Source organism: Uncinocarpus reesii, genomic scaffold (assembly GCF_000003515.1).
Source record: "Uncinocarpus reesii 1704 scaffold_4 genomic scaffold, whole genome shotgun sequence".
Classification (NCBI taxonomy): Eukaryota; Fungi; Ascomycota; class Eurotiomycetes; order Onygenales; family Onygenaceae; genus Uncinocarpus; species Uncinocarpus reesii.
In genome coordinates this window covers 610,910-638,036 of record NW_003052497.1, presented here as the reverse complement: position 1 = coordinate 638,036, position 27,127 = coordinate 610,910, and the positions used below count along the sequence as shown (strand labels likewise).

At 48.1% G+C, this 27,127-nt stretch overlaps 7 protein-coding genes across 7 annotated transcripts; 4 read left to right on the top strand and 3 right to left on the bottom strand.

Annotated features, from left to right (window-relative positions):
• Positions 1-223: 223 nt before the first annotated feature.
• On the bottom strand, positions 224-15,040 carry UREG_06324 (uncharacterized protein; the record flags this gene model as incomplete). Its single annotated transcript, XM_002583311.1, has 3 exons — positions 224-6,973; positions 7,028-7,780; positions 7,832-15,040. The coding sequence occupies 3 exons, from the start codon at positions 15,038-15,040 to the stop codon at positions 224-226; spliced, it is 14,712 nt and encodes a 4,903-aa protein (XP_002583357.1).
• Positions 15,041-15,349: 309 nt separating this feature from the next.
• Positions 15,350-18,284, top strand: UREG_06323 (uncharacterized protein; the record flags this gene model as incomplete). The annotated part of the gene is made up of 7 exons (XM_002583310.1): positions 15,350-15,486; positions 15,544-16,079; positions 16,140-16,243; positions 16,295-16,447; positions 16,501-16,615; positions 16,666-16,757; positions 16,809-18,284. 7 exons carry the CDS (start codon positions 15,350-15,352, stop codon positions 18,282-18,284), a joined length of 2,613 nt encoding a protein of 870 aa, XP_002583356.1.
• Positions 18,285-18,525: 241 nt separating this feature from the next.
• UREG_06322 (pyrroline-5-carboxylate reductase) lies at positions 18,526-19,609 on the bottom strand (the record flags this gene model as incomplete). Its single annotated transcript, XM_002583309.1, has 2 exons — positions 18,526-19,451; positions 19,534-19,609. 2 exons carry the CDS (start codon positions 19,607-19,609, stop codon positions 18,526-18,528), a joined length of 1,002 nt encoding a protein of 333 aa, XP_002583355.1.
• A 330-nt stretch (positions 19,610-19,939) lies between these two features.
• On the top strand, positions 19,940-20,705 carry UREG_06321 (uncharacterized protein; the record flags this gene model as incomplete). The annotated part of the gene is made up of 2 exons (XM_002583308.1): positions 19,940-19,957; positions 20,148-20,705. 2 exons carry the CDS (start codon positions 19,940-19,942, stop codon positions 20,703-20,705), a joined length of 576 nt encoding a protein of 191 aa, XP_002583354.1.
• A 572-nt stretch (positions 20,706-21,277) lies between these two features.
• UREG_06320 (uncharacterized protein) lies at positions 21,278-22,450 on the top strand (the record flags this gene model as incomplete). Its single annotated transcript, XM_002583307.1, has 2 exons — positions 21,278-21,825; positions 21,883-22,450. The coding sequence occupies 2 exons, from the start codon at positions 21,278-21,280 to the stop codon at positions 22,448-22,450; spliced, it is 1,116 nt and encodes a 371-aa protein (XP_002583353.1).
• A 559-nt stretch (positions 22,451-23,009) lies between these two features.
• UREG_06319 (Sad1-interacting factor 2) lies at positions 23,010-24,698 on the top strand (the record flags this gene model as incomplete). The annotated part of the gene is made up of 2 exons (XM_002583306.1): positions 23,010-24,537; positions 24,622-24,698. The coding sequence occupies 2 exons, from the start codon at positions 23,010-23,012 to the stop codon at positions 24,696-24,698; spliced, it is 1,605 nt and encodes a 534-aa protein (XP_002583352.1).
• Positions 24,699-25,685: 987 nt separating this feature from the next.
• On the bottom strand, positions 25,686-26,725 carry UREG_06318 (uncharacterized protein; the record flags this gene model as incomplete). Its single annotated transcript, XM_002583305.1, has 2 exons — positions 25,686-26,219; positions 26,288-26,725. The coding sequence occupies 2 exons, from the start codon at positions 26,723-26,725 to the stop codon at positions 25,686-25,688; spliced, it is 972 nt and encodes a 323-aa protein (XP_002583351.1).
• Between the last annotated feature and the right edge of the window lie 402 nt (positions 26,726-27,127).

Sequence of the window (27,127 nt, the reverse complement as noted above, 5' to 3'; positions counted from 1 at the left end):
GGATGATCTTATCTGATTCAACGCAAACAACCCGATTCCAATCCTTCTATATTATACTCACAATGATACGTCCGTTCAGTAGCTTCTCTTAGATGTTTATTGGAATTCCCTCTATTACTAAAAGCTCATAAACATAGCATACGCCTTTTTAGGTATCCTATAAAACGCCATGACACAAGATCATAGAAATAGTATCGTACATGAAACCAAATTATTCGCCAACCTACATTGACACGTCGACCACCTCAGCAAACCACTGTTTCAACGCCAAAGACAAAATCGAAGGTAGCTCTTGAACATTCCTCACAATCAGATAATACGGAAATGGGAATCCTTCAAGATATCGCTTCATTCTCCACTTGCCTCCCCCAGCGCCAGACTCGTCTGCTTCAAAGGTAGCTTGGGTGAGGTTCATTATCGAACCGCTTTCCTCGTTGACTGCATCGACAATGATAAACACAATCATAATCCGCTCTTCTTGTGCTTGTCTAAGTAGCCGCCGAATATCGTCATGGTCTTCGCAGATACCATCCGAAATAATCAGCTGAAGCTGCCAGAGATCTCCGCCACTACTCGATGACCGCTTTGCTCTAGCGTCGCGGAACAGCGCCATCGATTCCTCCACGAGTCTCTTCATGTTTGTGCCGGTTTGCTTAAAACTAAATTGCTGGAACACCTGTGTGCCTGCCTCAGAAGAGAACGGCTTGCCAAACTCGTGCGCTACTCGAACGTGGTCCTCATTTCCGAAACTAACAATGCAAAGGTCACCAGCTTCAAGCATGCTAAGGCTTCTTGATACAAGCGCAAGGGTCTCGAAAGCAAGCTGACCGCTGGCGCTTTCAAGCATAGACTTACTGTCATCAACAGCCAGCATGATTTGGTAATTTCTTTTTGAGGGCACGGAGCGACGCATCCAGATTTTATCGCGTTTATACTGCGACGCGATGTACGGAATAATGCGTTTAATATTGAGGCGTTTTCCGGTTCTGAAATCCCCCCTTAACTTCGTGGCCATTGTTGGAGCAAGTATCAATCGCAATTGCTCTGTCAGAGATAGTGAAAGATCATGAGTAATTGACTCATAGTGGGACCAGAGCCTTCGTGCTTCATCCGGAGGAGTAAGAGGAGGGAGTTCAGATGTCAGGTGAATTGCCGAAAGATGGCGATCCATGTCATCTATATTTTCTTCTACCTCAAGTTCCCCGTTTTGCTCATTTAAAGCGGGCTCGTCGCGAGTATTAATTGTAGCAAGTGGCAGCGCTCCTTTCTGGTCTTGCTGGTGTGCCTGAGCAGTTATGTTGTCGAGTTGCATGAGATCTTCCAAAGCTGGGGTCTGATCCACAGTATCAACGTCACCGGCATCCAGGAGAATGTCTTCATCATCGGGATTCTCATTTGATTCGATCGCTTTACTTTGGTCGACGTTTCTCACCTGCTCTTCACTTGCCTGACCAAGTGCTTGTGCATCCGGAACATCCTCTTCATCGGCTAGATGTTCAAAATCCACTTCCTTCATGTTGATGTCGCGATCCTGATTTTCAGCATTTTGGTCCTGGGATGCTTCTTTGATTTTCTTTTGAGATCGATGCCATTGTTCTAAAATATCACCCAACTTCTTGAAGGCTTGAAGCTGAGGATCTTCAACAGCGTCCTCCGCTCGACCACCGGCCTGATTGCCAGAGCCTTCACCTTCTTCACCACCGTCTGCATTGCTGGCTTCGTTCTGATTAGCTTCCGTTTGATCTTTAGACGCTTGCTCGGTGACGGCCTCTCCGGATTGTCCCTTGTCATCGTTTTGTTCATTATCGAGACCTGCTGAAACCGCCTCACTGGGAGCTACTTCTGTCTGCCCTGGATCCTTGTCTGCCCTTTCTGCTGCCTTTACGTCTTTCTCATCATCTTCTCCAAGGGCATCAGTTGTGTCCTCTCCCTGCTCATCTTCGCGGAGAGTTTGTTGTTCCTCTGGGGAGTCATCCATGATTTCATCTTCCTGAGCCTGGTCCGGGGAGTCTGACGTATTGTCGTCCACTTCAGGTTCTTGCATGGCCATATCATCATCTGGAAAATCATCATCGAGACCATCGTCCAGATCTGAAGCGCCCTCCTTCTCTTGTTCATCAAGTTCCATATTATCTGGCAAGTCCAAAACTTCTTCTTCTTTCATGTTTGATTCAGTCACATCCATATCCTCACGGCCAATGGCCTCTGCTTCATTGTCGGGCGCCTCAGAACCTTCGTTGTCACTTGAAGCGTCCTGATCTTCCGTTTCCGCTGCATCACCATCTTTCGTCTCAGGGGCTGCTGCTTGCTCGTTTGTGTCGGATGACCCTTTGCCTTTTTCGTTTTCAGTATCTTTATGGTTGGGGTCATTTTCGCCATCCCAGAGTTTCTCATCCACTGCTTCTGTGTCCCATCCATTAACACTCCCAACTTCCTCATCCACGTCGTCGTTATCTTCCATTTCTGAACCGTCCTCGTCTTCATCGGTCTTCTCTTTCTGCTCAAAATCCTCCGTATCTGCTTCGAGCTCCTCATGATCCATGTTAACTGCATCATCTGCCGCTTCGATTTCGTCGTTTTCGCCTCTCTGCTCTGATTTCTGCTGCGCTAGGTCAGAAAGATCCTCATCATCTTGCACATCTTTACTAATGTCCTCAGCGCCTTCGCCCTCACCAAGGCCTGTCCCGCTTTCCAACTTCCCGCTCGGACCTTGTTCATTAGAAGCCTCTTGAGGGCTACAAAATCCTTCAGAAGCCACGCGTATAAATGAGCTAGAGAGAACATAACCCATTTTACAGACTTCACGGTGTAAATTTGCGTATTGGTGAACCATGTCCATACAGATAAATCGGTACTGATGCACTATTGGCAGAACAGAGCCTACAAGGGCTGCCGCTGTGTTCAAATCACTAGGCCTTTCGACTCGAACCAGTTTTACGGTATGTAATATAGACGAGATAGTATCTGTAATCTCGGCCATATGAAGTTCTTCGAGCGCTTTTGAAAGGGTACTGTCGCATTTCATCAACCAGCCCTGGTTTTCGGTAGAAGGAGGACAGGCTTGTAGACAGCTGTGAAGTCTTTGAAGCACTACAAACACCTTGTCAATGGCTGATAGAATTGAACTATCAAAGGCTTCAATGGGAACGGCAGAATTCTGGTCCTCCACCACCGTACGTTCTGATAAACTAACTTCTGTCCAAGGAAGGATTTGGTCCAAAGCGAAGGCCATGTTAGGGTGATCTTTGCTCAAGCGTACCACATCGTTTCGAACTTCTGTCAAAAGCTTCTGAGCCCGTGAGATTTGGTCGTCGTGGATACTCGAGGACAACCCTTCTGGAAGATTTAATAGGCTTTGCAGCTCAATTTGTGAGCGTTCTAGTTCACTCTTCTTCGAAGTCAACTCTTTAAGTACGTGCGACGAGTCAATCTCCGCGTATTGTGCGTGAATGCTCAAAATCGTAACACAAGTTTCGAGAAGCACCGAAAGCCATCTCAGAGCTCCTTGAAGAGCCTTGCGATCACTGGCCACTGTGATATTAACATTTAGACCCTGTTTGCCCAAGTGCCATACGCTATCCATATCTTGGACGATATTCGTGAGCGACTCAAGCGCATCGAATGCTGGATGCAAGGCTGCTCTTTGGGCTAGTGTTCGAGATAGGAGGCCTTCGACGAAGCCGGCGCTCCTTCCGGCTTCAACATTGCTCAAGTCTTCTGAGTAATCTCGAGCCGCCTGTCGTGCCTTCGGTACCAAATCCAGAAATCTATGGAAATAAGTGTTCGAGCTCTCCACTTGACTGAATCCTTCGAGAATCGGGAGATTTGGAGTGGCTGCTAGTATAGCCGGGGTCGACGTCTGCCTTTCCAATATATCAGTCCCGAGATTGGAACGAACTCCCATATGACGAAGCTCTCGTAATTTATCTGCATAGAATCTCCGTTTCTGAACTTTGAGATGTTGTACCTCATCTCTGTTTTCCTCAGTGAACACGCTAGGAGTTTTAGCCTTAAAATCTGCAATACTTTCAACAACGTCGCGCATATATGAATCCAACTCTAGTGAAATGCTAAAGTTGGAAAGAGACTTTTGGTACATGTTGCGCATGTTTTCTACAGTCGAGTCGGGATCTTTGAACCGAGTTGGCCTTGAGTTCCAGATAGAGGTGCATTCTCGACAGATGTTTAGAGCGGCTGAGAAGGCCACTTTCGGCTTATTAAGGGCAACCTTCACACCAGGTTGCGACTCGTAGGCGATTGCAGGAGTTCCGCTTGCGATGATACCATCCGAGAGTTGGGCCAAAAGCGCACGGTATTTTCGCACTACTTTGAACAATTTGCTATGAGAGCGTCGTGCGCTCTCTCGAAGCGCGGTGATATTGGTATCTTTCCAGCTTGCAAGGAGAACCTCTTGTTTCAGGTCATTTTCAAGAGTTTTGCGGCCATTCATCAGCTGCACTTCAAAAATTGGCACAAATGGTCTGTAGTGGTCGAGCAAATTCGCCAGGCTGGAAATAAGCTGACTCAAGGAAGGGAAATCGACAACATAAAGTCGTAAAAGCGAGTTGAATCTTTCCAGAAGCTGTAACCTAGAGGAGTATTGTCCAATTGGAGTTGCACAGAGGAATTGCTCTAGTGTCGATATAAGGTCGCGAATATGGTTACCCAAATCTTGACCCTCCCGCAATAACTGTAAGGGCGTCGCAACGATCACTTCATAGGCGACGAACCACCAAGCGTTGGCGTCCTGTTCACATTTTTCGGATTCAATATCCAACAAGCGAGCCCAGGTTGATAATTCAAGGCGCCTCCAGCTTATCAGCAAAGCGGTAAGCTCGTCATATAGGTCAGCTGCAGAATATTCTCTACTTGCAACTGTTTGCCATTCGTGGACATATCCATGCAGCTTTTCAGCCTTGGTCAGAAATTTAGCAACAGGTTCCTGGTGCTTGAATTGGTAAATCTCAGAGCAGCACGTAATGACATCTGCCAGAGTTGCATGCTCAGGCCAGGAGTCTTGGATTTTGAAGAATCGCCACCGGATCTTTCCAACCAGATCGGCAAGTTTCTTAGCTTCTGATAAATTAGGGTCCATATAGAAGTTGTAAGATCCAATAGGCGATGCATGGCTTTCCGTCTGGAGTGATAGCAAGACTGCGGGAAGCTGATATTGTGGTTCCGCGAAAGGCGCCGGTATGGCTTCGGGCAGAAGAGACGCTATCAGCTCGGTAGCATCCATAAGAAGTTCCCTAAGTTTCATTTCTTTAGTTTCCTGGCTGAAAAGACTCTTGAAGAGGTTGGATAGCTTTGACGCCACGCCTTTGTTATCAAATGTGGGTTGCGATTGTCTGCAATTTTCAGCTTCCGCATCAAACGTAGGGAACATGTGGAGCATTTCTTCCGCTTCCATCTCATCTTGAGCTTCAAGCGATCCTCGATAACGAAACAAAGCAGACTGTTCAGCTTCTTTTTCTTGGTTTTTATTCAACAATTCTTTCCATTGCATGTAGAGCTTTTGCAAAAGGGTTCGTAGGAGATCTCGATAATTAGAATCCTCGAGGGTTTCAGGATCCGTGTTTTGCGAAGCACCGATTAGTGACAAACAAAACAAATCTGTCTGTGTATTGTACTGCGTATTATGGTAAGATCCGATTGCTTGAAGCCCGGAATGTGTGATACGCGAATTTCCTAACAATGGGGTGACTCGACTAATATCCCGGATGAGCTTTTGTTGATCAGTCATCGACACCTGGCTATATCGAGAAAGGCTTATCCCCAAATCAAGCAATTGAAGAAAGCGGACAGCTAGTATGGTGATATCGTCGTATGCGCGATAGTTTCTGGTGAGTCGCGCGCATAATTGTCGGATATTCAACTGGATCAAATGAGGGTTTGCAGGCTCGATAGATTCTTGGCAGGAAGCGAAAATATCATCTGGATGTTTGCTGAGAATAGAAGTTATAATGTTCATGAATTCTCCTTGTAAAGCACTCAGTTGAGATGGCTTGGGCCGAGAAACCGGGGGCTGGGGTGGCTCCTGTCCCAGTCGCCGTATCTCGTCTTCCGCGGCCCGGATCCTTAGGCTCGTGCTTTGCCCGGAAAATCTAGTTTCAAAGGCTTTCATGCCTTTGATCTTCTGCCTTTTCTCCTGGATCCGCTGCTGATATCGTTCACATTCGACGGCAACCGCTAATGACGGATCAAAAGGCCGATCGGGAATGAAACTCCTAAGCAATGCTATTGCCACCCTTATCAATGCTTTTCCGTATGTCAGGTAAGGGTTCAATCCCTCATCTTCCATAACTGAATCTATGAAAAGATGAAGTATTGAGTTTGGCTCGGAACGCATCGCCTGTTTACAAGCCGCTTGTCCGTAAATCTGTAGTTCAATTGTGTTGATTTCCATATTGCTCGTAGCCTTCATTTTGGCGAAATTGTCAAGGGCGCCGATTGCCGCTTGAAAGGATTCATCTTTGAAATTGGCGCGGTGACAAATCAAATATTCCTTAACCAATTCCTTTAAGTGGCTTCTGAGCAAAGTGAATTGATCCTGCGCGATTTGGACGGTGCTTGAGCTCAAGGCTTTGGCAAGGATTCCCAACTCGGACTGAAGAAACTCCATTTGACCGAGGGATACATCTCCGATACGTTTCAGTTTTCGGATAAGTGAAAGGGATACGGTACCCTTCAATGCAAGGGCGTCATTGAGGGTTTGAAATCCGGAAAAGCGTGAAATATCCGAGAGGAGCCTTGGGACCGCGTTTCCAAATGGCGAGATATCATCCGACTTCGAGGGTCGGCCCGCGAGTAATCGGAGAGTTCCGTGGATAGGATCTTTAGTCCTTAACGTAGACCAGCCGGCTAAGTCAATATATTGACAAAGTGCTTCATATTCACTGGAAAAGTAGGGACTCCCTCGAGTGCCAACGTTGAGATTTCGGTCAGTCAGCTCATTTATGGCATGTGAAAGATCCTACAGGCTTGTGGTCAGCTAGAAGACCGCAAAGTTCCGAAGAAGTTAACATACTTTCACCAATTGACTACCGTCAGCACCAAGCAATAAAGAAGTTTGTGCCTGTGTAAGGGAATCACTTAGCTGGCTGAGCTCAGCAAACCCGGTTTTTGTCAGCCGAACGACTTCATCAAAGCGTGAGCAAAGATGTTCTAGCTCTATCATCTTCTGCAGATGACCAGGATCTGATGCTGTTGCTGGTCTCCACTCCTCCCATATTCTTTGCATGCTTTGCCCTGTATTAAGACGCCAGTTTGCTTGGAATGAGCTCAACAATTGAGACCAGTACTCAATTATGTATCGTGAGGCGGATTCATATTCGTCGGAAATAGACTGTCCAATTTTTATATAGGTCAAGAATACCGCGTCCTCGAAATTTGTTTGCGAACCAAGCCGAAAAATGTCATAGCAAAACTCAAGAATCGAAGTTGCAGCCCCAACAATATCGTCGTCTAAAAGGGTCACTTTCGTATCTCGGATCAGATTCGCAAGTGCTTGGCAAGAGTCGTTTAAGAAGACCGCAAGAAGTGACGTAGAATCCTTTCTATGAGAAGCTATTGCGCTAGTGGTCATCGAGCGCTCTAGGCGGTTCATTTCAGATGACTTCTTGCTATGCGCGAAGTTCTTCACGCGACATAACTCTTGGTATAAACGAGCAGTATCTAGTTGGATTTCCTGGAGTTTAGCAAGTCGCAAAAGTAGAGAGTAGTCTTCGGGGCTTAGAGGTGAGTGAAATCGACGTGGTTCGTTTATCAAGGGGTGAAGAGGCTATTGCGATGCCATTAGCTTAGGATATAACATATCAGGACGAAGGCATACCTCGATAACCTGTTGGTGTTTAAGAAATTGGTTACCATCCCCCAACCCCTTCAGGAGAATGTTTTCCGGCCAACCAATCAAAGAATTATTGGCGATTAGAGAATGATAACGAGCAAGCGCAGAAGGAATGGCTTCCATGGAATCTGTCCCCTGACCAGTCCATAATTGCATGAAGGCTCTCGGCGAATTATTGACTGACATGATATCTGCTGGTGACAGATGGTCCAATGCGGTTTTGAAAACAGTATCATTCACATCGCTACCCAACTTATGGCAATTCCTAAGGCGATATACGGCAGAGTCACAGGAATAGTTGACCAAGTGGGGCTCGGCTGGAGTCAACTCATCTTGTTGCAGGAAGAAGATTTCAACGGATCTATTTCGCATTGCGCGAGAAAGTTCGCCGTATCTGGGATCCATCGTGAGGAACAATCGAAATTGTGGGTGCGGTTTTACAACTTGAATTGTCCCGTCACCTGTTCGCTGTTCATTGATGATGAGATATCCATCCGGTTCCATGAGAGAGTTCAGCCTATCAAGAACTGTCGCATTGCAAAGGTTTGCGTTGTCTAGCACAACCCAATCACCCCGTTGTATCGCATGAATTAAAAGGCCTTCTGTCCATTCGAACCCGATATGATCGCTGTTATTTTCGGATACGAGCTGCTTACATCGGTCGTAAAGCTGCTTAAACCGTGAGTCCTGGTGGCTATTGGAGATGCTATATAGCGAACTAGCAACCTGTTCGGTTCGGAAGGAACTACCGCTGATAAGCTTGTAGAGCATCAATAGCTCAGGCGTGAGCCCACTAGACTCGCTCCTAGAATATGCCTGAAGTATATTATATTGAAGGAGGTTTGCTAGTTCGTCGAGAAAAATGGATAATTGACGATGATCATCCCGTTGTTCAAAGCCACCGATAAGATCCATGGCATCAGTATCAGCATTCAATGCCAGCTCAACGAGTTTGGCGCCGTTAAGCGCTGCAAGCTTTTGCAGGATTGCGGATTTACCGCAGCCAGAGGGACCAACGAGGACACTAGGCCACCGATTCTCCACGCATAGCATAAGCGACTCGAGGATAGGAAGGTCTCTCGGTATAATGGCCATATGTTCACCGTAAGTACGTTGCAATAACATATCACGTTGAAGCCTCCCAACCCCAATACAATAAGTATCTGCACTTAAGTTGTGAAAATAGCTCTTGGGCTCAGGAGCTAGACCAAACACCTTCTCATATAGCTTTGAGACTGAGCGTCTGTCCTCCAATGTTCGAAAGCGTTGGTTGAAGAGTATGTCGAGAAACTGAGACGGGTGGATCCGTAAATCGGATTGTTCCAATAATCTTAGCCATCGAGAAAGGTCCCGAAGGTTCACTTCCCAAGGGCCTCCAATCACTCCCAAACGGCGGTCACTGAGTAGCTGAATATTCAAGGCTGAAACAAATTCAACCATTAGACCCGCCTGCTCGGGGGGGACTTTAGGGGATAGACTTTTGCAAATAAGCTCCAAGTCGCTCTTCGTAAACGAGTCGGCGTAAACAACTGTAAACCGATTAACAAAAGATGCAGGGAGCCCCTTTCTGCCACCACCCTGATGATGAGGGTTTTGTGTTGCAAAGAGGACAAAATCCGAGTGCCGCTTAAACGTCTGGTCAAGCTCTGCGACATACACCTGCTGGCGGTGGTCCAGACAGGAGTTCAACCCCTCAAGAACAGACTGAGAAGCAAGGTTCATTTCATCCAGGAGGACCCAGCCGCCTTGCTGTAAGGCTTGTAAGAACGGTGCGTCGCTCCAAGCAAAATTCCCAATCCCGGCGCCTTCAACAGGCACATCAGATCCGAATAAGTCGGTCAGGTCGGTTTGTTCCGAAAGGTTGATCCGAGTTAGCGGCTTCCCCAGGACTCCGGCTAATGCTGCAACAAGTGTCGTTTTTCCTACACCAGGGCTTCCTTCAAGGAGAATTGGCTTGTTCGATTGAAGTCCTCTGGCAATCCTAAGAGTGTTAGACAACGTAGTAGGGGCGTTTAATGCAAAGCTAGGATCCGGTTGAGAACAAAAACTGATCTCGAGCGAGAATGGCCCTATCTTCAGTTGCTTTTCGTCAATAAATAGTTCAGTTTTCCGAAAATAAACCGAAACAGCGTCAAACGAAAACAGTTCTCCAAGCTTCTCTAAGCATCGCCGACGGTCCTTGTCAAGATCTCCAGACGCAACAGCGAGTATTGCGGAAGGATTGGCACCCAACGAATCAATATACACTAGGCATGCGCCGTGTACCATTGCCGAGACTGGTCCAAGGTCTTTGCAATCATTCACAAAGTTTACCCAAGCAAGCAGGTCACGAACTGAGATCGAAGCTGAAATTGAGCCCTGATACTGCTCTTTAAACCACTTTGCAAATTCCATCATTGGCATTGCTGCGCCGTAGAAACATTCGCGAAGTTTCACCTTTAATATAGGGAGAATATCATCTGCTTCCGACAATTGCGGAACCCATATTTCGGTAAGTCGGTTTCTCAAGGCGGCTGATAATTCTCTTTTGCCGTAATCACCACCAGGGTTCATTGTGGCCAGAAACTGAAACCCAGGGGCAGCAACCACGAGGGAGTCCACGGGGCCTTTTTCAGCAAGTAACAACGATCTGTGCGGTTCAAGTACACTATTTAAGCGTTCCAGAACTGAATCATCTGCAAGAGACAACTCATCAAGCAGGAAATGTTGTCCGTTTTTCATAGCTGAGACGAGGCTTCCATCGGACCATTCAAAGAGAGCGTTAATCCTGGTGGAATTACAACGTATCCGACTCAGAAGATTTTGGTCGCACTTCTCGAGTTGAACGGGAGATAAAGAAGTCAAGGCTGTGTTTAAATCCTCTAACGATGGTTCAATGAGATTTGGCATTGCGCTTAGACTTTGCAGAACTGAGGACATATCGGTAACAAGTTGCTCTCGGATCAAACCTCGATTCCTCAGAGGACGTTGTGCACCGATGAGATCCCCAGTTTCGAGATTAACGTGCGCATTGAGTATCGAAAGCTCTTTTCCACAAGCTTCTGCTATAGCTTGGCAAAGCTGCGTTTTGCCGCAGCCCGTTTCTCCCACAAGTAAGACGGGTTCATTGTGTTGGATCGCATTTGCAACAAGAAGGAAGAGTCTCCTCATTGCGCGCGTCCACACAATTCCGCTTGGAGGGTTCGCCGACAATTGGCGGAAACGGGTTTCCAAACTAGCGATGCTATATATAGACTCCTCGTCAATCTGAACGCCCATAACCTTTTCGATTACCTTCTTAACAGCGTGACGTTCATGCGAATTCCTAACGCGCTCAGCAAGGAGCATAAATCCATTGATAGCAAGTTGTTCACGATCGTCTGCACTTCTCGACGCCCACCTAAAAAGGTCGCGCAATGTAGCAAAACTATTTCGTTGTTCAAATAGCCTACTCGATTGTCGCAATATCGACAGCTGGCGATAAACAGATACTATCCTCGTGCAAAATGATGGCGCAATCTGCGACCGTTCCTTTAGAATAAATTCAAGTTCTTCTTCCGGAATGTCGTCAAAATGAAGTTCGAGGAATCGATTACGGAAAGCACGGGAAAGAATCTTTCTACCACCGTAAAGGCCAGCTGGATTCTGGGTAGCAAACAGCATGAAGTTGGGGTGCGGGCGCACAACCTCCTGGGTCTCCGGTAGAAAGAGTTCGCGATTGTCATCAAGAAGCCGATTCAGTGCCTCTAGAACGTCAGTCGGGGCAAGATTAAGCTCGTCAAGCACAATCCAATAACCATTTCTTAAGGCTTCCACAAGGACACCCTCCTGATATCGCAAAGAGCCGTCTTCTCCCGAAACGTATGAGCCCAAGTATTCCTGAAGATCAGTGTGTTCGTGGTTGTTAATTCTGACGAATTTATTTCCTGATATTTTCGCTAAGTATTCGACCATACTCGTTTTGCCGGACGACGTAGGACCCTGCAAGAGAACCGGAAATCGTCTTGTGGAGCCAGCTCTAACTAAATTCATCAGGTTCCTTTCGATGAATGGCGTAATTATATAATGTTGCTGTAGCTCGGGTTCGAAATTGCCTCTGCGCATCCAGTAATGCTTGAACTGGACATATCGCGACCCATCCCCTGGTTCCTTGGGAGTCTGGGAAAGCATAGATCTAGAATTACCATGTTTCCCAAAAAGATTTTTATCTATGCACGGCGCAACAACACGTTCAGATTCTTTTCCCAGTAAGGTTAAGAAACTCATGCAGAATCCTTCGTAAATGGCACGGCGAACGCCATAAATATGTGCCTGGTCAACGACATATAATAGTGTGCGCACCAAAGTTCGAATGCTAAAATGTGGTTTTTGGCCTGCCCCGTCGGTCAATTTGTTCTCGGCGTTTAGTTTCTTGATGTCAAGATAGAGGCTGGCTAGAGCTGCTGCGGCTGTCTGGTCTCGGTGCAGTAATGGGCCCAAGTACGTTTTGATTAGGGTCAAGAGGTCGTCCAAATCGCCATCAGGGGACTGGACATATAGCTCTGTAAACCTTGACCTCAGGCCCGGTGCGAGATCGCGCTTCCCAGCATCGGTGGCTGGGTTCATCGCGCCAAAAAGACGAAAATCAGGGTGTCCCGGAACGGAATCAACTTCACCAGCCTCAGAAAGCAGCACTGAAGGTTTTCCATCGCGGCCATGATTTAGCAAACTTGAAATGCTTTCCAGGGTTTCGGGTGAAGCAAGGTTAATTTCGTCTAGGAGAACCCATTCGCCGTCCCTCAAGGCTTTTACGATTTTCCCTTGTACGAAAGCGAAGGAGACTTTGGCGTCCCCGCGCGCAACATGCATCTCGAATTCACCGAGATCATTCGCAAAAGACTGCCATCTTGTTTTCAGAGTATCATACTTCGAGAAATCCAGTTTCCTTTTTTTGGCTGGCTGCTGCGAACCGGTTGCATCGCCTTCTGCAAGTGTCTCCTTGGGTTGTTGAAACAAATTAGATGCCATTTTCACAGCTTCGTTTAAAATGTTAAGTAAACGGGTCCAGTTCCCTGCAGTGACACTCTTTGCGACGGACAGTAGAAACTTCTGGTTCTTTTTGGCAGAAAAGGTAGCATCAAATAATGAGCGAAATTCGTCAACGAGTGGGATAGCAATAGAACGAATATTAACGGGTTTATATCCGCCGAGTAAGTCGGTAGTTTCACTTTGCTGGGAAAGATTGACGACAGTAAGGCGCTGATTTAGCAAAGTTGCTAGTCGTTGTATCACTGCAGTCTTTCCGATTCCGGTCTCGCCAACTAACAATACTGGCTCTGACATCTGTAGCGCCCCAGCAACTTGTTCCATCGTCCTTAACGAAGCCTTCGTTGATGCAAAGGCAGAGCCTTTCCCTGCAAATTGTTTCGATTTCTTGCCTGTTATCATCTTCAAGGAGGGACACAATTCTCGACCAATCAAGATTCCATCCTGTTCTTCTGAATATGCGGGAATGCGCTCGAACAAGCAAAATTGCATACGCTGGGGAGATATACGCAATTCTTCGGCAATCCCACTCGTCACTTTCGTCTTAAGAGACTCACTGGGTATGTACGATGCGAAACAATCAACAGCATCCAAATATATTTCATCATCCATCCGTTCAGGGATTGCCTCTCTGCCCGTAAGGATTCCTATTTTGCCGAGTCGTCGCTCAATCCGCCAACAAAATTTTAATAGATCACGCAAGCCCACATACCGCCCTTGGAGACTTCGAGAAACCGCCGAAGCCCGGAATATGCCAGTTATCCGATGATATAAACTGAGAAATGTATCAACGTATTGTGCTGTTGTCAGCAGCGGAAATTCATCTTCTATTATTTGCCTAACTTCCGCGGAAGGTAAGGCTTCAACTTGAACGCGGCGCCATAATCTGCTTCCAAGCATGGATCCCGATGGTGTCACTTCAGCTCCTTTTGCATTGATAGTCGACCTCATTGTAGCAATGACCCTAAAATCCTCCGCACAACGTATCCGTTCTTTCCTGCTTGGTATGACAAGCTCGCGATTTTTTATCAAGGGCAAGATAACGCTTAAAACTTCTGAAGGGGCTCGGTCCAAATCTTCAATCAACACCCATCTTCCCTCCTTTGCAGCTCGTGTCAGAGCGCCAGGTTGCCAGGCGAAACCGCCGGTTCTCGTCGATGTGGAGTATACACCGAGCAAACTTTTCAAGTCAGTTTGTTCATTCAAGTGTAAGGTAATCATAGTAGATTCTTGCGCCATCAGATCTGCGGCCTCGGTCACAAGAGATGTTTTCCCAACTCCCGGTTGGCCCACGAGTAGTAAGGGCTCAGGAGATAGAAGTGAAAGACCAACATTCCGAAGATTTTGCATAACCGTTGGAGTCTTTACCAGCACATGGCGGCTCGTGCGGCCACCTTGTCGTGTCTTTGGCACCAGAACACCACCGATGTTTGCGATATTGTTTGAACCTGGCAGACGTTGAATCCAGGCATCGAATATTGACTGATCACTCGTTTTCCTTTGGGTTTTCAGCTGGTCGTAAAGACCCTTCCATCTTTCCTCTTCCCAAAGGCTCAAAAATTTAAAATCGATGGTCTGACCTTCCCAGGGCCCATGAAGCGACTCCATCCCACAAAACCTTTTGAGCATCTCTTGCATGGCAGCATCGGCAGCATGCATATACAAGCAGAAACATCGGATACTTAAGTATCTCACAACCTTGTGAGGGTGAGAAAACAGCGCTTCTAGTTGAATCGGGGAGACAACCAAAGAAAACGTCTCCCTGTCGAAACTCAGCAAACGGAATAGGGATAAAAGTAATGTGATTGACATTTCATCGCTCATAGAAGGGGGGGCAAAATGCCGCGAAAGGGAGATTAGGGGCAATCTTCCATCCTGCCGCTGGAAGATAAAGCGCACGAGAGGCCGCAAATATTGCGCTAGCGGTAGAATTCTTGAAAATGCGGCGATGACCTGCACGGAGGAAATATGCGAGTCCAGATAAAGCCATTTAGCGGCAACGCTCACAAAGATGGGCTCGAATATAGTGAACAGTTTTGTCGTATAAGTCGGATTTAGGGATATATGTGATAGTTCATCAAGCGGATCTGATCCCGGAGTGGTGCGAAGTATTTGGACCAGCTCGTCCGGAAGTTGCTGCAAGATCCGTGGATCAGATAGAATTGTGGATTGTACAGTTTCCCCCTCCATCTTGTCAAAAGAGCGCCGTCAGCACGGCAACCTCACCTCCGTAATTGCAGAGTCGCAAGAATGTTCGATGCGCTCAGAATTTGGTCCTCAAAAATTTCCCTTTTGGGTTTAATTTCTGCCACTCCCGTCAAAGCTTATTCTGTGGCGGTGCCTCCAAGCTCCCGTTCACCGCCCTCACTAGCCACATCCATCACATCCCAAAAACGACACGCTACTCGAGTGATGTGCTCGATACTAAAAGATTTGGGCGTTTCCCCAGCTCCTGATGGCCAGTTGCATTGGTAGCCATAGCCCTGTCCGTAGTGGACAATGTCGATAAATGCGCCTGCATTCGGTGACCAGCCAGACCTCCCTGATGCGCAAGCAGCAGACCACGCGGAAAATGAACATGCTTCCAGGCATTCTCGACACAGTTCTAATGCTCTAGCGGAGCCGCTGAGTGAACCGTTCGTGTTTCCCGACAAAGCACCATTTCCCATTTGATATCTGACCTGTAATTGTAGGATCTCATTTAAGCGCAAGCAGAAAGCTCCAGTTCGGTTTGCCTTGTACAATCCCTTTTCCAGGGGTAACACCGCCGTCGATCAGACCCCTTCACGGCCAGAGTCGAGTCAAGGTGCCAGCGATGAAGTACTGCATGACATTCCTACAGCCAGCCCTCCTGGCTCCAAACACAACGGCGCGGAGCGAGTCAAAGCCGGGGGTCCACTGGACTGGTACGTTGAAGGCCCGGGCCGACGAGTAGGGTACGACAACCTTACAGCAATCGACTGGATCTTCGAATACACAAAGGAGCGCCAGCGAATACGGCATCTTCGCTCAAGCAGTAAAGGCATCCTTGGCCATGTGCGGCAGCTTCTAGATGCTAGTCATGTGTGGGCAGTCTTAATCGCCACTGGAGTGGTGGTAGGCGTTCTGGCAGCTTGTATAGACATTGCAAGCAACTGGCTTGGCGACATTAAGGTAGGCTACTGCAAAAGCGGGGAAGAAGGAGGCCGATTTTACCTGAACAAAAGCTTCTGCTGCTGGGGTTACGAAGGTTAGCCCGCGGAAATCATACTGGGACCAGCGGTTTGCCTGCATGCTGACATCGGACCAGATTTATCACAATGCAAGCATTGGATCCCTTGGGACAAAGCATTGCGCTTGAGCTCTCAGGGAGGAGGTTACGTTGTCGAATATATCTTTTTCATACTATATTCCGTGAGGCAACTCCACGCCCATGCTTTGACAGTGGACTAACAGTTGGCGAAGATACTATTCGCAGGAGTCGCAAGCTTCCTAGTTACATCTTATGCAATCCACGCAAAACATAGTGGAATTCCGGAGATTAAAACCGTACTCGGTGGTTTTGTCATCAAGCGCTTCATGGGGGTCTGGACTTTGATGATCAAGTCCCTAGGCCTAGTATGTAGCTACGCATTTGAATTGACTAAGACTTTCTAATGTGAGCGGTCTAGTGTCTCTCGGTTGCTTCTGGAATGTGGCTCGGAAAAGAAGGCCCATTGGTACATGTCGCGTGCTGCTGTGCGAACATCATCATGAAACCGCTGGATAGCCTGAACTTAAATGAGGGTAATCATATCCATCGGTGGTACACAAACCTATGCTGATTCAATTTGCAGCGAGAAAACGCGAGATCCTTTCCGCCGCCGCCGCGGCCGGAATTTCGGTGGCATTTGGGTCCCCCATCGGAGGAGTCTTGTTTAGTTTAGAGGTAGTTCGCGCACTCTTGGATCTACTTGCTATTACTAAACTGTTATTATAGCAACTTTCATACTATTTTCCGGACAAAACTATGTGGCAAAGTTTTGTTTGCGCCATGGTGGCCGCGGTAACCCTTCACGCTTTGGATCCCTTCCGAACGGGGAAGATAGTTCTTTACCAAGTCAAGCACTCTCAAGGCTTTCATCGCTTCGAGATATTCCCGTTTATCTTTCTTGGGATACTAGGTGGTCTTTATGGAGGCCTTTTCATTAAGTTGAACATGAAGGTAGCCAGATGGCGTAAGTCCCGCCGGGTCACATTCCCTGTGTTAGAGGTTCTTATCGTTGCGTTGATCACCGCAATTGTTAATTTCCCAAACATTTTCATGCGGATGCAATTATCGGAACTGGTCTACTACCTTTTCGTGGAGTGCAAGGAGATATCGGATAACCAACTTGGCCTTTGCAAATCCGGAGCGTCTTCCTTTGGTGTTGTAGGATTACTGCTGGCAGCCGCTGCCCTCGGGTTTCTCCTTGCCTCTATCACGTTTGGTCTTGACATCCCCGCCGGGATCATTCTTCCATCTCTGGCAATCGGCGCGCTCTATGGGCGTGCGATTGGGATTGTCTTTGACGTTTGGCAAAAATCACACCCGACGTTCTTCCTCTTCTCAAAATGTGAACCGGATGTACCGTGTATCACTCCTGGGATGTATGCAATCATCGGTGCAGCATCTGCGCTGGGCGGCGCCACGAGGATGACAGTTTCCATAGTTGTCATCATGTTCGAATTGACGGGCGCGCTTAACTATGTGATCCCCATTATGATAGCAGTCATGCTGTCAAAATGGTGCGGCGACACATTTGGCAAACGAGGGATTTATGAATCTTGGATACACCTAAACGAGTATCCATTCCTTGATCAAAAAGACGACACTCCTCCGCCGGATGTCCCCGTCAGCCAAGTAATGACCAACGTGAACGATTTGACCTTGATTACAGCCGTGGGGCATACCATTGAATCACTCACGAATCTTCTCAAAACCACATCATATCGCGGGTTCCCTGTTGTTTCAGACACTATTCGCCCTGTTCTGCTTGGCTATATCTCTCGTAACGAACTTTCTTATGCCTTGAAAACGGTCACATCACGAAACTCGCATAGTTTTACCCCTGAAACACAGGCATACTTCTCGCACCAACCGTTTGCCGACCCTCTTGAAACACTTGACCTCCGACCTTGGATGGATCAAACGCCGATTACTATGAGCAGTCGTGCCACTTTTCAAATTGTATTAGATATGTTTCAAAGACTGGGTTTACGATACGTTTTGTTCGTGAACAGGGGGGTTCTGGAAGGATTCTTAACGAAAAAGGATATATGGTATATCCTTGAGGGGGTTAGAAACAGGAGGAATGAGGGGCTGGGGGATGGTGTTTTACGGGAAGGCCATTCAGAAGAGGAACAGGGTTTGTTGGGGCCTTCTGATGACCAAGGAAGCGATTTCGGTCATTTTGAGAGACGGCCCTCGTTGTAGATTTTCTGTTTTACATGACGGTTTATGATTCCCATAGAATATTGTATTCTAGGTCGGTTCTAACGTTCGAATGTATCTCTACGTTCTGCACTTGATAATGTAGAGGGAATAGGTAGATTATGTAGCAAAGGATATACATTTTCGGGTATTGACAGAAACTCCTAAAATTCGTTGTCCCACGTTCTATAAGGTACAGATATGTCAACCCATTTCACCCAACTGAATTGAGTTGTAACACCGTTCATTTTGTCCCATTAACGCCTTGCGTCTTCACCTGTCCCAGCTGACTTGCAATAACCGTAGCTTGCCTAACGGCCTTGGAAATTTTACCTCTGACACCGTCTTCTTCAAGCACCATCAAGCCACCGATCGTACATCCACCAGGGGTGCTAACTTTCTCTCGGATGAGGGCAGGATGCTCTCCATGTTGAACCATGCTGGCTGTTCCACGTAAAACTTGTGCAGCCATCGCCTGAGCCTCTGCGCGCGGAAGTCCCATCGCCACGCCACCATCGGCGATGGCCTCAAGGACCAAAGCCGCAAACGCAGGACCGGAACCAGCGACGGAGGTGCTGGCGTCCATTTTAGCGGCGGGAAGGGTCACGACGCGGCCGATGCGTGAGAAGATCCAATTTACCAGGGATTCCCAGTGGGGAGGAAGGGGAGGGTTGCTCTCGCCGATAACAGTCATTGACTCTCGGACCATGGCGGCAGTGTTTGGCATGGCGCGTACAACGCGGCACTTATCGACGTCTGGAATGTCGGTGTCTTTGTAGAGGGTATCTTCAATCTGCTCAGCAGTGACTCCTGCAAGAATACTGACGAGCAATTTGCCCTTGAGGGCTTCTCGCATTCCAGGAACGCTCAGGACATCTTTGAGCATGAATGGTTTGCAGCCGAGGATGATGACATCGGCCTCCTGCACGCCACGGATATTCTCATTTTGCAAGATCGTGAGAGGGTAAGAGTATTGTCTGAGGGTCTTTTGAATACGAAGCGCAGATTCGGGGCGTCTCACGCACGCAATGAATCGAGAGGGAATTTGGTGTGGAGAGACTTCCTCAGGAGGCGTCGCAGTGCCACATCCAGGGAAAAAGCGTGAGTCAGTCCGTTTCGCCTCGGCCAGCGATGCGAACACGCCTGAGAGAATAGCAACTCCGAGAGTTCCTTATCAATCAAATACCAAGCATCAGTAGATTGTGATTCATGTTGCTCTGGTGTGCAATCGTCAATTGAACAGCAAACGCACCACATCCAAGAACAGTCAGAGTTGTTCCCGACCTCGGCGGAAGCCCGAGGCCTTCGATGTTGCTCGCCGCAGACATAATTGTCCGACGCGGGAGGGAGAGGGCGCTGGAAGTCGAAGATCTAATCAAGGCTGTCGGCCGTAAAGAAATGAATACGACAAGGGGCTAAGGAATAAGCATGGGTGAGAAGTGAAGTTGCTTTTTTTTTTTTTTGGTTGCAAGGGATGAAGGTTTTCCGAGCCTTTTAAGGATGAAAAAGGGAGCTTGCTATTTATGTCTCTTGAACGTCAAAACACATGCCCCGCAGTTCCACCTTTGCAATCAACATGCTTCTCAGATAAGTATCAGGATAATGAATATATTGCTCCTGCGAAACAGTCTACGATATTCTCGCTTCCAATTTTCATGATGGCGGACCCGTTTGAGGTCCGTATGCGTTTCACCTCCATGTTGCAACACATGAGTGCCGCCTTTACTTCATCGCAGAAGGCAGCCCATTATGCTCTCAAATATCGCGACATGGGGGAAGATCTACATTCCTGCATATTGGAACAGTTAGAAAAAGTGCATTCCCAATAGTCCTATATGACCGTTGCTTGACTAATGTTCCCAGTAGAATAATATGAACTGTCGAGCGAATATAATATACTTTGTCGAGCATCTCTGCGACATGGCTACTAAAGAAAATCACCTTGAATTCGTTCGGATGATACAGCGCGATATACTGCGAATCGTCGACGCCGTTGCGCCGGCAGACGGCTCCGGCGCTGCGAATGTCAAGCACGTTCGACGGGTGTTGAACGGGCTACAGTCGAAGGAAATTCTCGCTACGGAGACCGTGTCGGAAATAGATGCCTGCCTTCGCGAACGAGAAAGCTACCCGGCGCATTTCCTTGATTTAGAAATGGCGGAAGGCGATTCAGGTTTAGGGGATATAACGAAGCCAGAAGGAATATCTGTCGACAAGAGGCAGATTGAGCAGAGGATCGAAGAGGATCGAGAAAGAAATAAGCGACTACGTGAGAATATGTGGGCTGTTCCACCCAGTGATATGAAAGAGTTTGAGATGATGTGGGAAGATGTGAGCGATATTGGCGAAGACGATTATCTCCAAGCTGCCGAGGAGGCCGAGGAAAGAAGGAGGGCAGGGGAAGCTTCAGGTCTTGTGGATTAGCGGCCGACCTAGACAGTGCATTTCAGCGGCGTTTTCATCTGGGATACACGGTTCATTCATTGATGAGTTTTTGGCAATGGCAAACGGGGCTCCTTCGTGTAGGTTGGAGCAGGCGTTAGTTGGCGCCGCATTGGGGGAATAGAATGGTTTTGTTAACTAGGGATCTAGACATACATATAAGCACACCGGATCTACTACGTTTACAGCATCCAGGCGCTCACAAAAAGAAGATATCATTATCCCTTGCATCCTCTTCCCTCAATTGCAAGTACACGATCAGATAAGATAAGATCCGGCGCGCAACAACGATTATCCGCAACAGCCCGACTGGTCTCTATGTCGTTCCGTAGCCGCCAAACCTTATTTTAGCAGCAGAAAAAAAGGAAAGGGCGGTGGAGCTGCTCCTGCCCAAAGAGTCCAGTCCGAAAGTGGAGATAATTTTCATCGGTGGTCGCTGCTTCCCTATGTTTTCCCATCTGGTCACAGCTGCGCGGGGCCTCTTCACCAGTTCGACTTCATCGCAGCGTTCCAGTGAGCAGAACATAGAAGCACCCAATTCAGACCCGGAAATAATGGTTACCGCGACCAGACGCTCCATTCTCTCGCAGCCGGAAGACACTCCATCCAGGAATGGCTCGCCAGTCGCCAATGGGAAGAGGAAAAACAGTCTAGCGGCGACAGAGGCAGTCTTCGAGCCCACGCCGAAGCGACGGAGAGGCCCAAGCAAAGAGGACTCGGATTCTCAAGCAAGCACACCGCAGCCCGACGGAGTGCCCAAGAAACGGTATCAAGTGCTCAAGGCCGTGGAAATCAGAACTACAAGCCGCTCAGGAACCAGAGAATCGTCGATTGCCACACCTAGAGAGCCGGTAAATCCTGAAGAAATATCCCTCGCTTCGAGGCCGAAACCGAAAACCGCCCATTTACGCTTTGATAGCGAAGAACCGCAACCGGAACCTGTTGAAGGGCAGGAACCTGATCTGAAGCAAAAAGACGCGGAGCCTCAACAACAGATAGATGAAGATAGCGATGATGATGAAGCACCAGAGGCCGTGAGCAATACAAAGCAGCTGCAAGAATTGAAAGAGGCCGAACGTAAGAGAGAGGAAGCGACGCAAAGGTATAACGGAGCTCTTACTTCTTATTCGTGCTAAGATGCTAATATTTAAATCGGCAGACAAGAGCAGCTCAAAAAAGAAAAGCGACGAGAGCATGAAAAGCGCCTTAAACTCCAAGCAAAACCGAAACCCACTCCCCTTGTTCACCCGAGCAAACCAACCACCACCCCGAAACAGGAAGATATCCTTTCAGAAAGCTCAGCTACGCTTCAAGGTTCCGAAATCAGGGCACCTGACTATTCGTCTATCCTTCCCGCATCCCTTCCCAAATTTCTTCCTGATGAAATTCTACTTGCTGAGCCCTCTATCCGTCCGCCCACACCACCGAGAGAAACCGAAAAGCAACCTGCTGCGTTAAGACCATCAGGAAATAAACTTCGATTCTTAGACACAATTGAAAAGAAACCGAAGGATGTGAAACTTGGCTCAATGTCCGTCCGCGTCCTTGATGGCACCGGAAGCGCAGCCAGCAAAAACAGTTTTCATAACGCTCTTGCTCCCAAAGCGTCAAAAAATAGCCGCATTGTTCGGGAAAATTGGATGGCTGGCAATCGGAAAGGAAGCGCGGCCGTCAGTGGGAGCTTAAGGAGGACCACAGGGGGTTCATCGGGCTTCTTGAGGAAATAAAAGCTATCGACTCGATATCCCAGTTATAATCATTGCTGTATTACACGGTCCCTGTAGCTCCAGAGTTTTTGTGGAGAGTATACTTGCGATACAGCCTATATTCAACCTCATGATAGCTGGAAAATTAGGATTGTGGAAGGTGTTAATCCTTGCTGTTAGATATCTCGCAGATTCTGAGATGAATGCCAAATTCAAATTAGTTACCAAACCAAAGTCCTATTGTATCAGCGAAACGTCTGATTCTCCAGGCCATCCATCTGATATCATCTCATATCATCTTCATTTGGGACGTTGAATGCCAAGACCAGACCAGCTGCTTAGTCATTTCAAGTATTGTACCTAGTCCCGAAGAGGACTAGTGGCTGCAGATACGGCGCACGTGCGAAGCTTAAAGCTCCTGTGGAGACTCGCATTCTCACCCGGTCTGCAGGCAAAAGAAAGCCATCTTGGTTTTGGCCCAGAGAGCTTCGACATCCCATATCATATTCCCGACGCACCGCAGACTCATGACTACGATACAACGCCTGTTTGCGCATTCGACTTCCATACAATCGCCACCATGACTTCCATTCCCTCAGAAACCTCCCCTCTGCTCCAACATGGCCATCCGGGGTTCCAACATACGTCAGAGAACGAACTACGGCCCAGCAAGACGGTCACGTTTGGCCCGACTCCCAGATCCAGCCCGTCAACAAGCAATTCAACTCGAGCGAACATACTACGGCCCTTGCATTCCGCTACTCCGTCAATACAAAGCAGCTCAGGGCAGCCAGTCCTCGCAGCACTCAACAGCAAACTTCGCCGAAGACACAGCCAGGGTCCATCATCCAGCTTGACGCTGAACCCAGCCCCCAAAATCGGACCCCAGCGGACGACAAAAACCACCCAGAAACTCAAGCTTCTGCCGAATCCCGTTACGGGAGAGGAGGACGAAGGTATCGACGACGCAGTTCCGAGGGATGTGTACTCGCAGATAAAACGGATAAAGGAACCAACCGCAAGACGAGATGCGGCAAGACTAGGCAAAGCAGATCGAGATCGCCTGCCGCGAGTGACGGCGTATTGCACGGCCAATTCGTATAGGTTGGAAAGTGTCATGAAGTTTCTAAAATCGCGGGCCTCGACTAGGGGAACGAATCCCAAACTTTTCGACGAATGTGTCTATTCCCCGTTCAACTATGACCATGAAGCGAAAATGAAATATATTCAAGACCAGTCCAGCATGCAGGAGCCCATACAACAATTACCGTTGCTGTCCGATCCTACCCAGCGACGATTTTCCGACAGCGAACTCGAGGTTGAAGGCCACAGAGAAGAGCAACGGGAGCAACTTCTCAGTATGGAGCATAACGACACCAACGGCCGATTGTCGCCGCCTCGTCTTTCCGAAGAGCATCACGCCCAGTCATCACCCCAGCTCCTCGTCGCTACCTCATCAGACCACGAGCCCCCTGACCTGAACACCACAATTCGCAGCCCGGAAGTTTTTCTCTTCGACTACGGCACCGTCGTGATCTGGGGCATGACCCCGAGCCAGGAAACCCGTTTTCTGAACGAAGTAGCCAAATTCGCCGAATCCGTTCTCAGCGCTGAGGACACCCAGGTCGAGAATTTCAATTTTTATTACACACGCGACTATCAAGCCCGTATATATAACGACTTCATATCGCTCCGTGACTCCCGAAGCTATATGACCAAGCTTGCCATTTCCCACGCCCTCTCTCAGTCCGTAAAAACGTCGCTTTTTGAGGACCTTGTTTCCGAGACCATCGCCGCGACGTCTCCCCTTCCCGCTCAGATCGCTCAGACCGGGAGTGTGAACCTCACTCGCCGTCAGATAAACATGCAGATCGGAGAGCTTTTCATTCTGCGAATAAATATTCACCTCCAGGGGTCGGTACTGGACAGCCCGGAGCTTATGTGGGCGGAGCCGCAGCTGGATCCGATTTACCAAGCCGTGCGGAGTTATCTGGAGATGGATCCACGGGTTGAGTTGTTGACTGAGCGTTTGGACGTCATTGCTGACCTGCTTGCCGTCCTGAAAGACCAGTTGAGTCATCGGCACGGGGAGTATCTGGAGTGGATTGGTGAGTAGAAAAAAAATCCAGAATCAATTGCTATTTTCTTACTTTCAAAAAGACTCTCTTGTATTGACGCTTGACGGGTTTTAGTTATCGTTTTAATTGCGGCAGAGATCGTCATCGCTGGGATCAACATCGTCGTTGACCTTTACGCCGGCATCGATTAGGACTCTTCGGCAGTCCTTGAAACGAGTGTTTCATGGAATTGTTAATAGTCTGGCCTTTTTGTCTTGCAATGCATTTCATCGAAATTCCCTTTTTTTCTCAAGGTACCTAGCATCTAGTCCTACTTCTCGCTTGTATTTTGCAATGCATGTCGGTGCCGAGGATGGAGTCTGAATGTTAGCCTTTTGTGTCGAATTGTGATCTTTCAGCATGAGCGTGCCAGGGTACCTTGATCTTTTTTTCGAGTCTGGATATATAATTAGCCCTAGGTGCAATGGGATGGAAGACAGATAGCGCCGGATTGCGACTATAGAGCTCTCATTCGAATGGAGCTTTTTAACTTTTTCATAATTGTTCTGAAAATAACTGCAGTCCCTCGACGAGCTATTCCTGTCAAGGTCAAAGATGAGGCGGGGATAGAAAAAAAAAAGGGTTAAGTGCACGGGTACTCCGTAGTTGCCGTAGTGTTCCACGGATTTAATATTGAGGTCTCGATGTGAAACTTCTGTGCTAAGCGACATGAAATACTCGAAACAAGAACATAATCAAGGCCCAGCCGACGGCCACCGCTTTCACTTTAGAACGGAGTTAAAACCGCCAATGTATCAGATCAAGGATTCGAACATGATGCGCAAGGAATGCAGCAATGCGAGAAAGAACTGAAAGTTGGGGATTATTACAAAGCCATATTGTGGGAATAAACAGTGAAGAAAACACGACAATCATCCCGGGTTAAAAGTACAATTCCTTTCGTAAACATTCATATCGATGCTGGAGCTTTGGTGAAACACAAAAAACTCGATTCCGCGATTGATCTATTCCATGCAACCGAACCCCGGCCCGAAGACGCTCAACGTACTCCCTAGTGAATATAGAATTGGGGAGGAAATAGACGTGAAGAAAGGGCAACGGCGGACAATATCGTGGCAACGTGATAGACGGCGTGAAGAATACACGTTAACGGGCAAAACCAAGTCGAGGAGGAATCGTCACAAGCCAGTTCTTTTTCCGAGACGGTCACCGTATTCACGTTTCTCTTCAGGATTCAAATCTTCCCAGTGTTCGATAACAGCGCGATCAATATCTTCGTCGGTCACTTGAGGCCCGCGCATGCGGTAAACGACGCTAGCTATCTTGCTTCTGTTTCGATTAGTGAAATCCTCAAATGCGGAAACATAACGATGCTGCTCCTGGGCCGATGCAATTGGAGTAGAACTGCTGCCAATATAGTGGTTGCGCGAATCGCTAGCCGAATCAAGGGGTGAAGTAGCAAGTCCAGCTGATCGATCCACGTCCATGGCCGTTGAAGCAACCGGGTTGGAGGTAATATGAGTCAAAAAAGGGTTCTGTGAGGAGAGTCCGGGCTGGTGATATGCAGTCGCAGGGGTGTGTGGCACAGGAGCAGGCATAAGGGTGGGAAGGGAAGAGCTAACAGAGTCGGCATTGTTGTCCTCCGCTCCATGAGTCTTAGCATGGTCTTCAGTCTTGCGATTCTTCTTGCTGCGAACGGGACGATCCTCAGGCTAAGAAAATCAAGAAAATGTGAGAAAGCGATGTGCCAACGGCGCGGGGGATTGGGGCCGTAACATACAGTCGGAGGTTTATCATCTTCACTCCCAACACTTTCGTCATCCAGATATTCGTCTTCATCATGGACGCGCTTCGAGCCCGAAGGGCGTTCCAATAGACCCTCATCATGATCGTCAAGAACAGAACCAGCCTGGTCCATAGCAGCCATCGCACGAGCACGCATTTCAGGGTTAGGCCCGTTCTCATCTATCATTCCAGTAAGAAGGCCCAAGCGTTCAAGAAGAATACAACTCTCGAGTCGCATCTTTTGCACATATCTACGGCCCCGTTCGTTTCTAATTCGCAACATGTCATTGTGGGCCTCGATTTCCTGAAGTCGCTTCTTCAGGTCGATGCATTTCTGCTTGTAAGCGGCCTCAATGCTTGGTGGGTTTGGCGGCAGGGCGCTCGAAGTGTTGTTGGGCTCCTGCGGCGGAGCATCGCGCTCGGGAGCCTCCATATCGCTGGCTTCCTGGAGGGATGTGTTAGTGCTTAAAATATGGAATTGACGCCCACATAAGCCAATAAACAAGAATTGATAAGGTGTTTACCTGGCCTTGGGAGTTGTGTTGATTTTGGCCTAGATGGAGGGGCACACAATCAACAGTTAGCACCTTAGGAAAGGCCAAGTGAGAGATCTCACAGCAAGCCAGAAGAGCCCAGATGCTGCTCTAAGGGTAAGGTCTGCTTGGGTTTCCATATTCACACTTACCAGGTGCTTTAGAGAAGAAATATCGGTTCCAAAGATGTGCTGGGAACTTTAGGGAGATCTTTGGACGCGTTGAGGATTGAGGATGCTGTTCAGCTTTCTCCGAGCTTGGGCGTTTGGCCATTCTGCCGGCCTGAGCAACAACTTATGTAA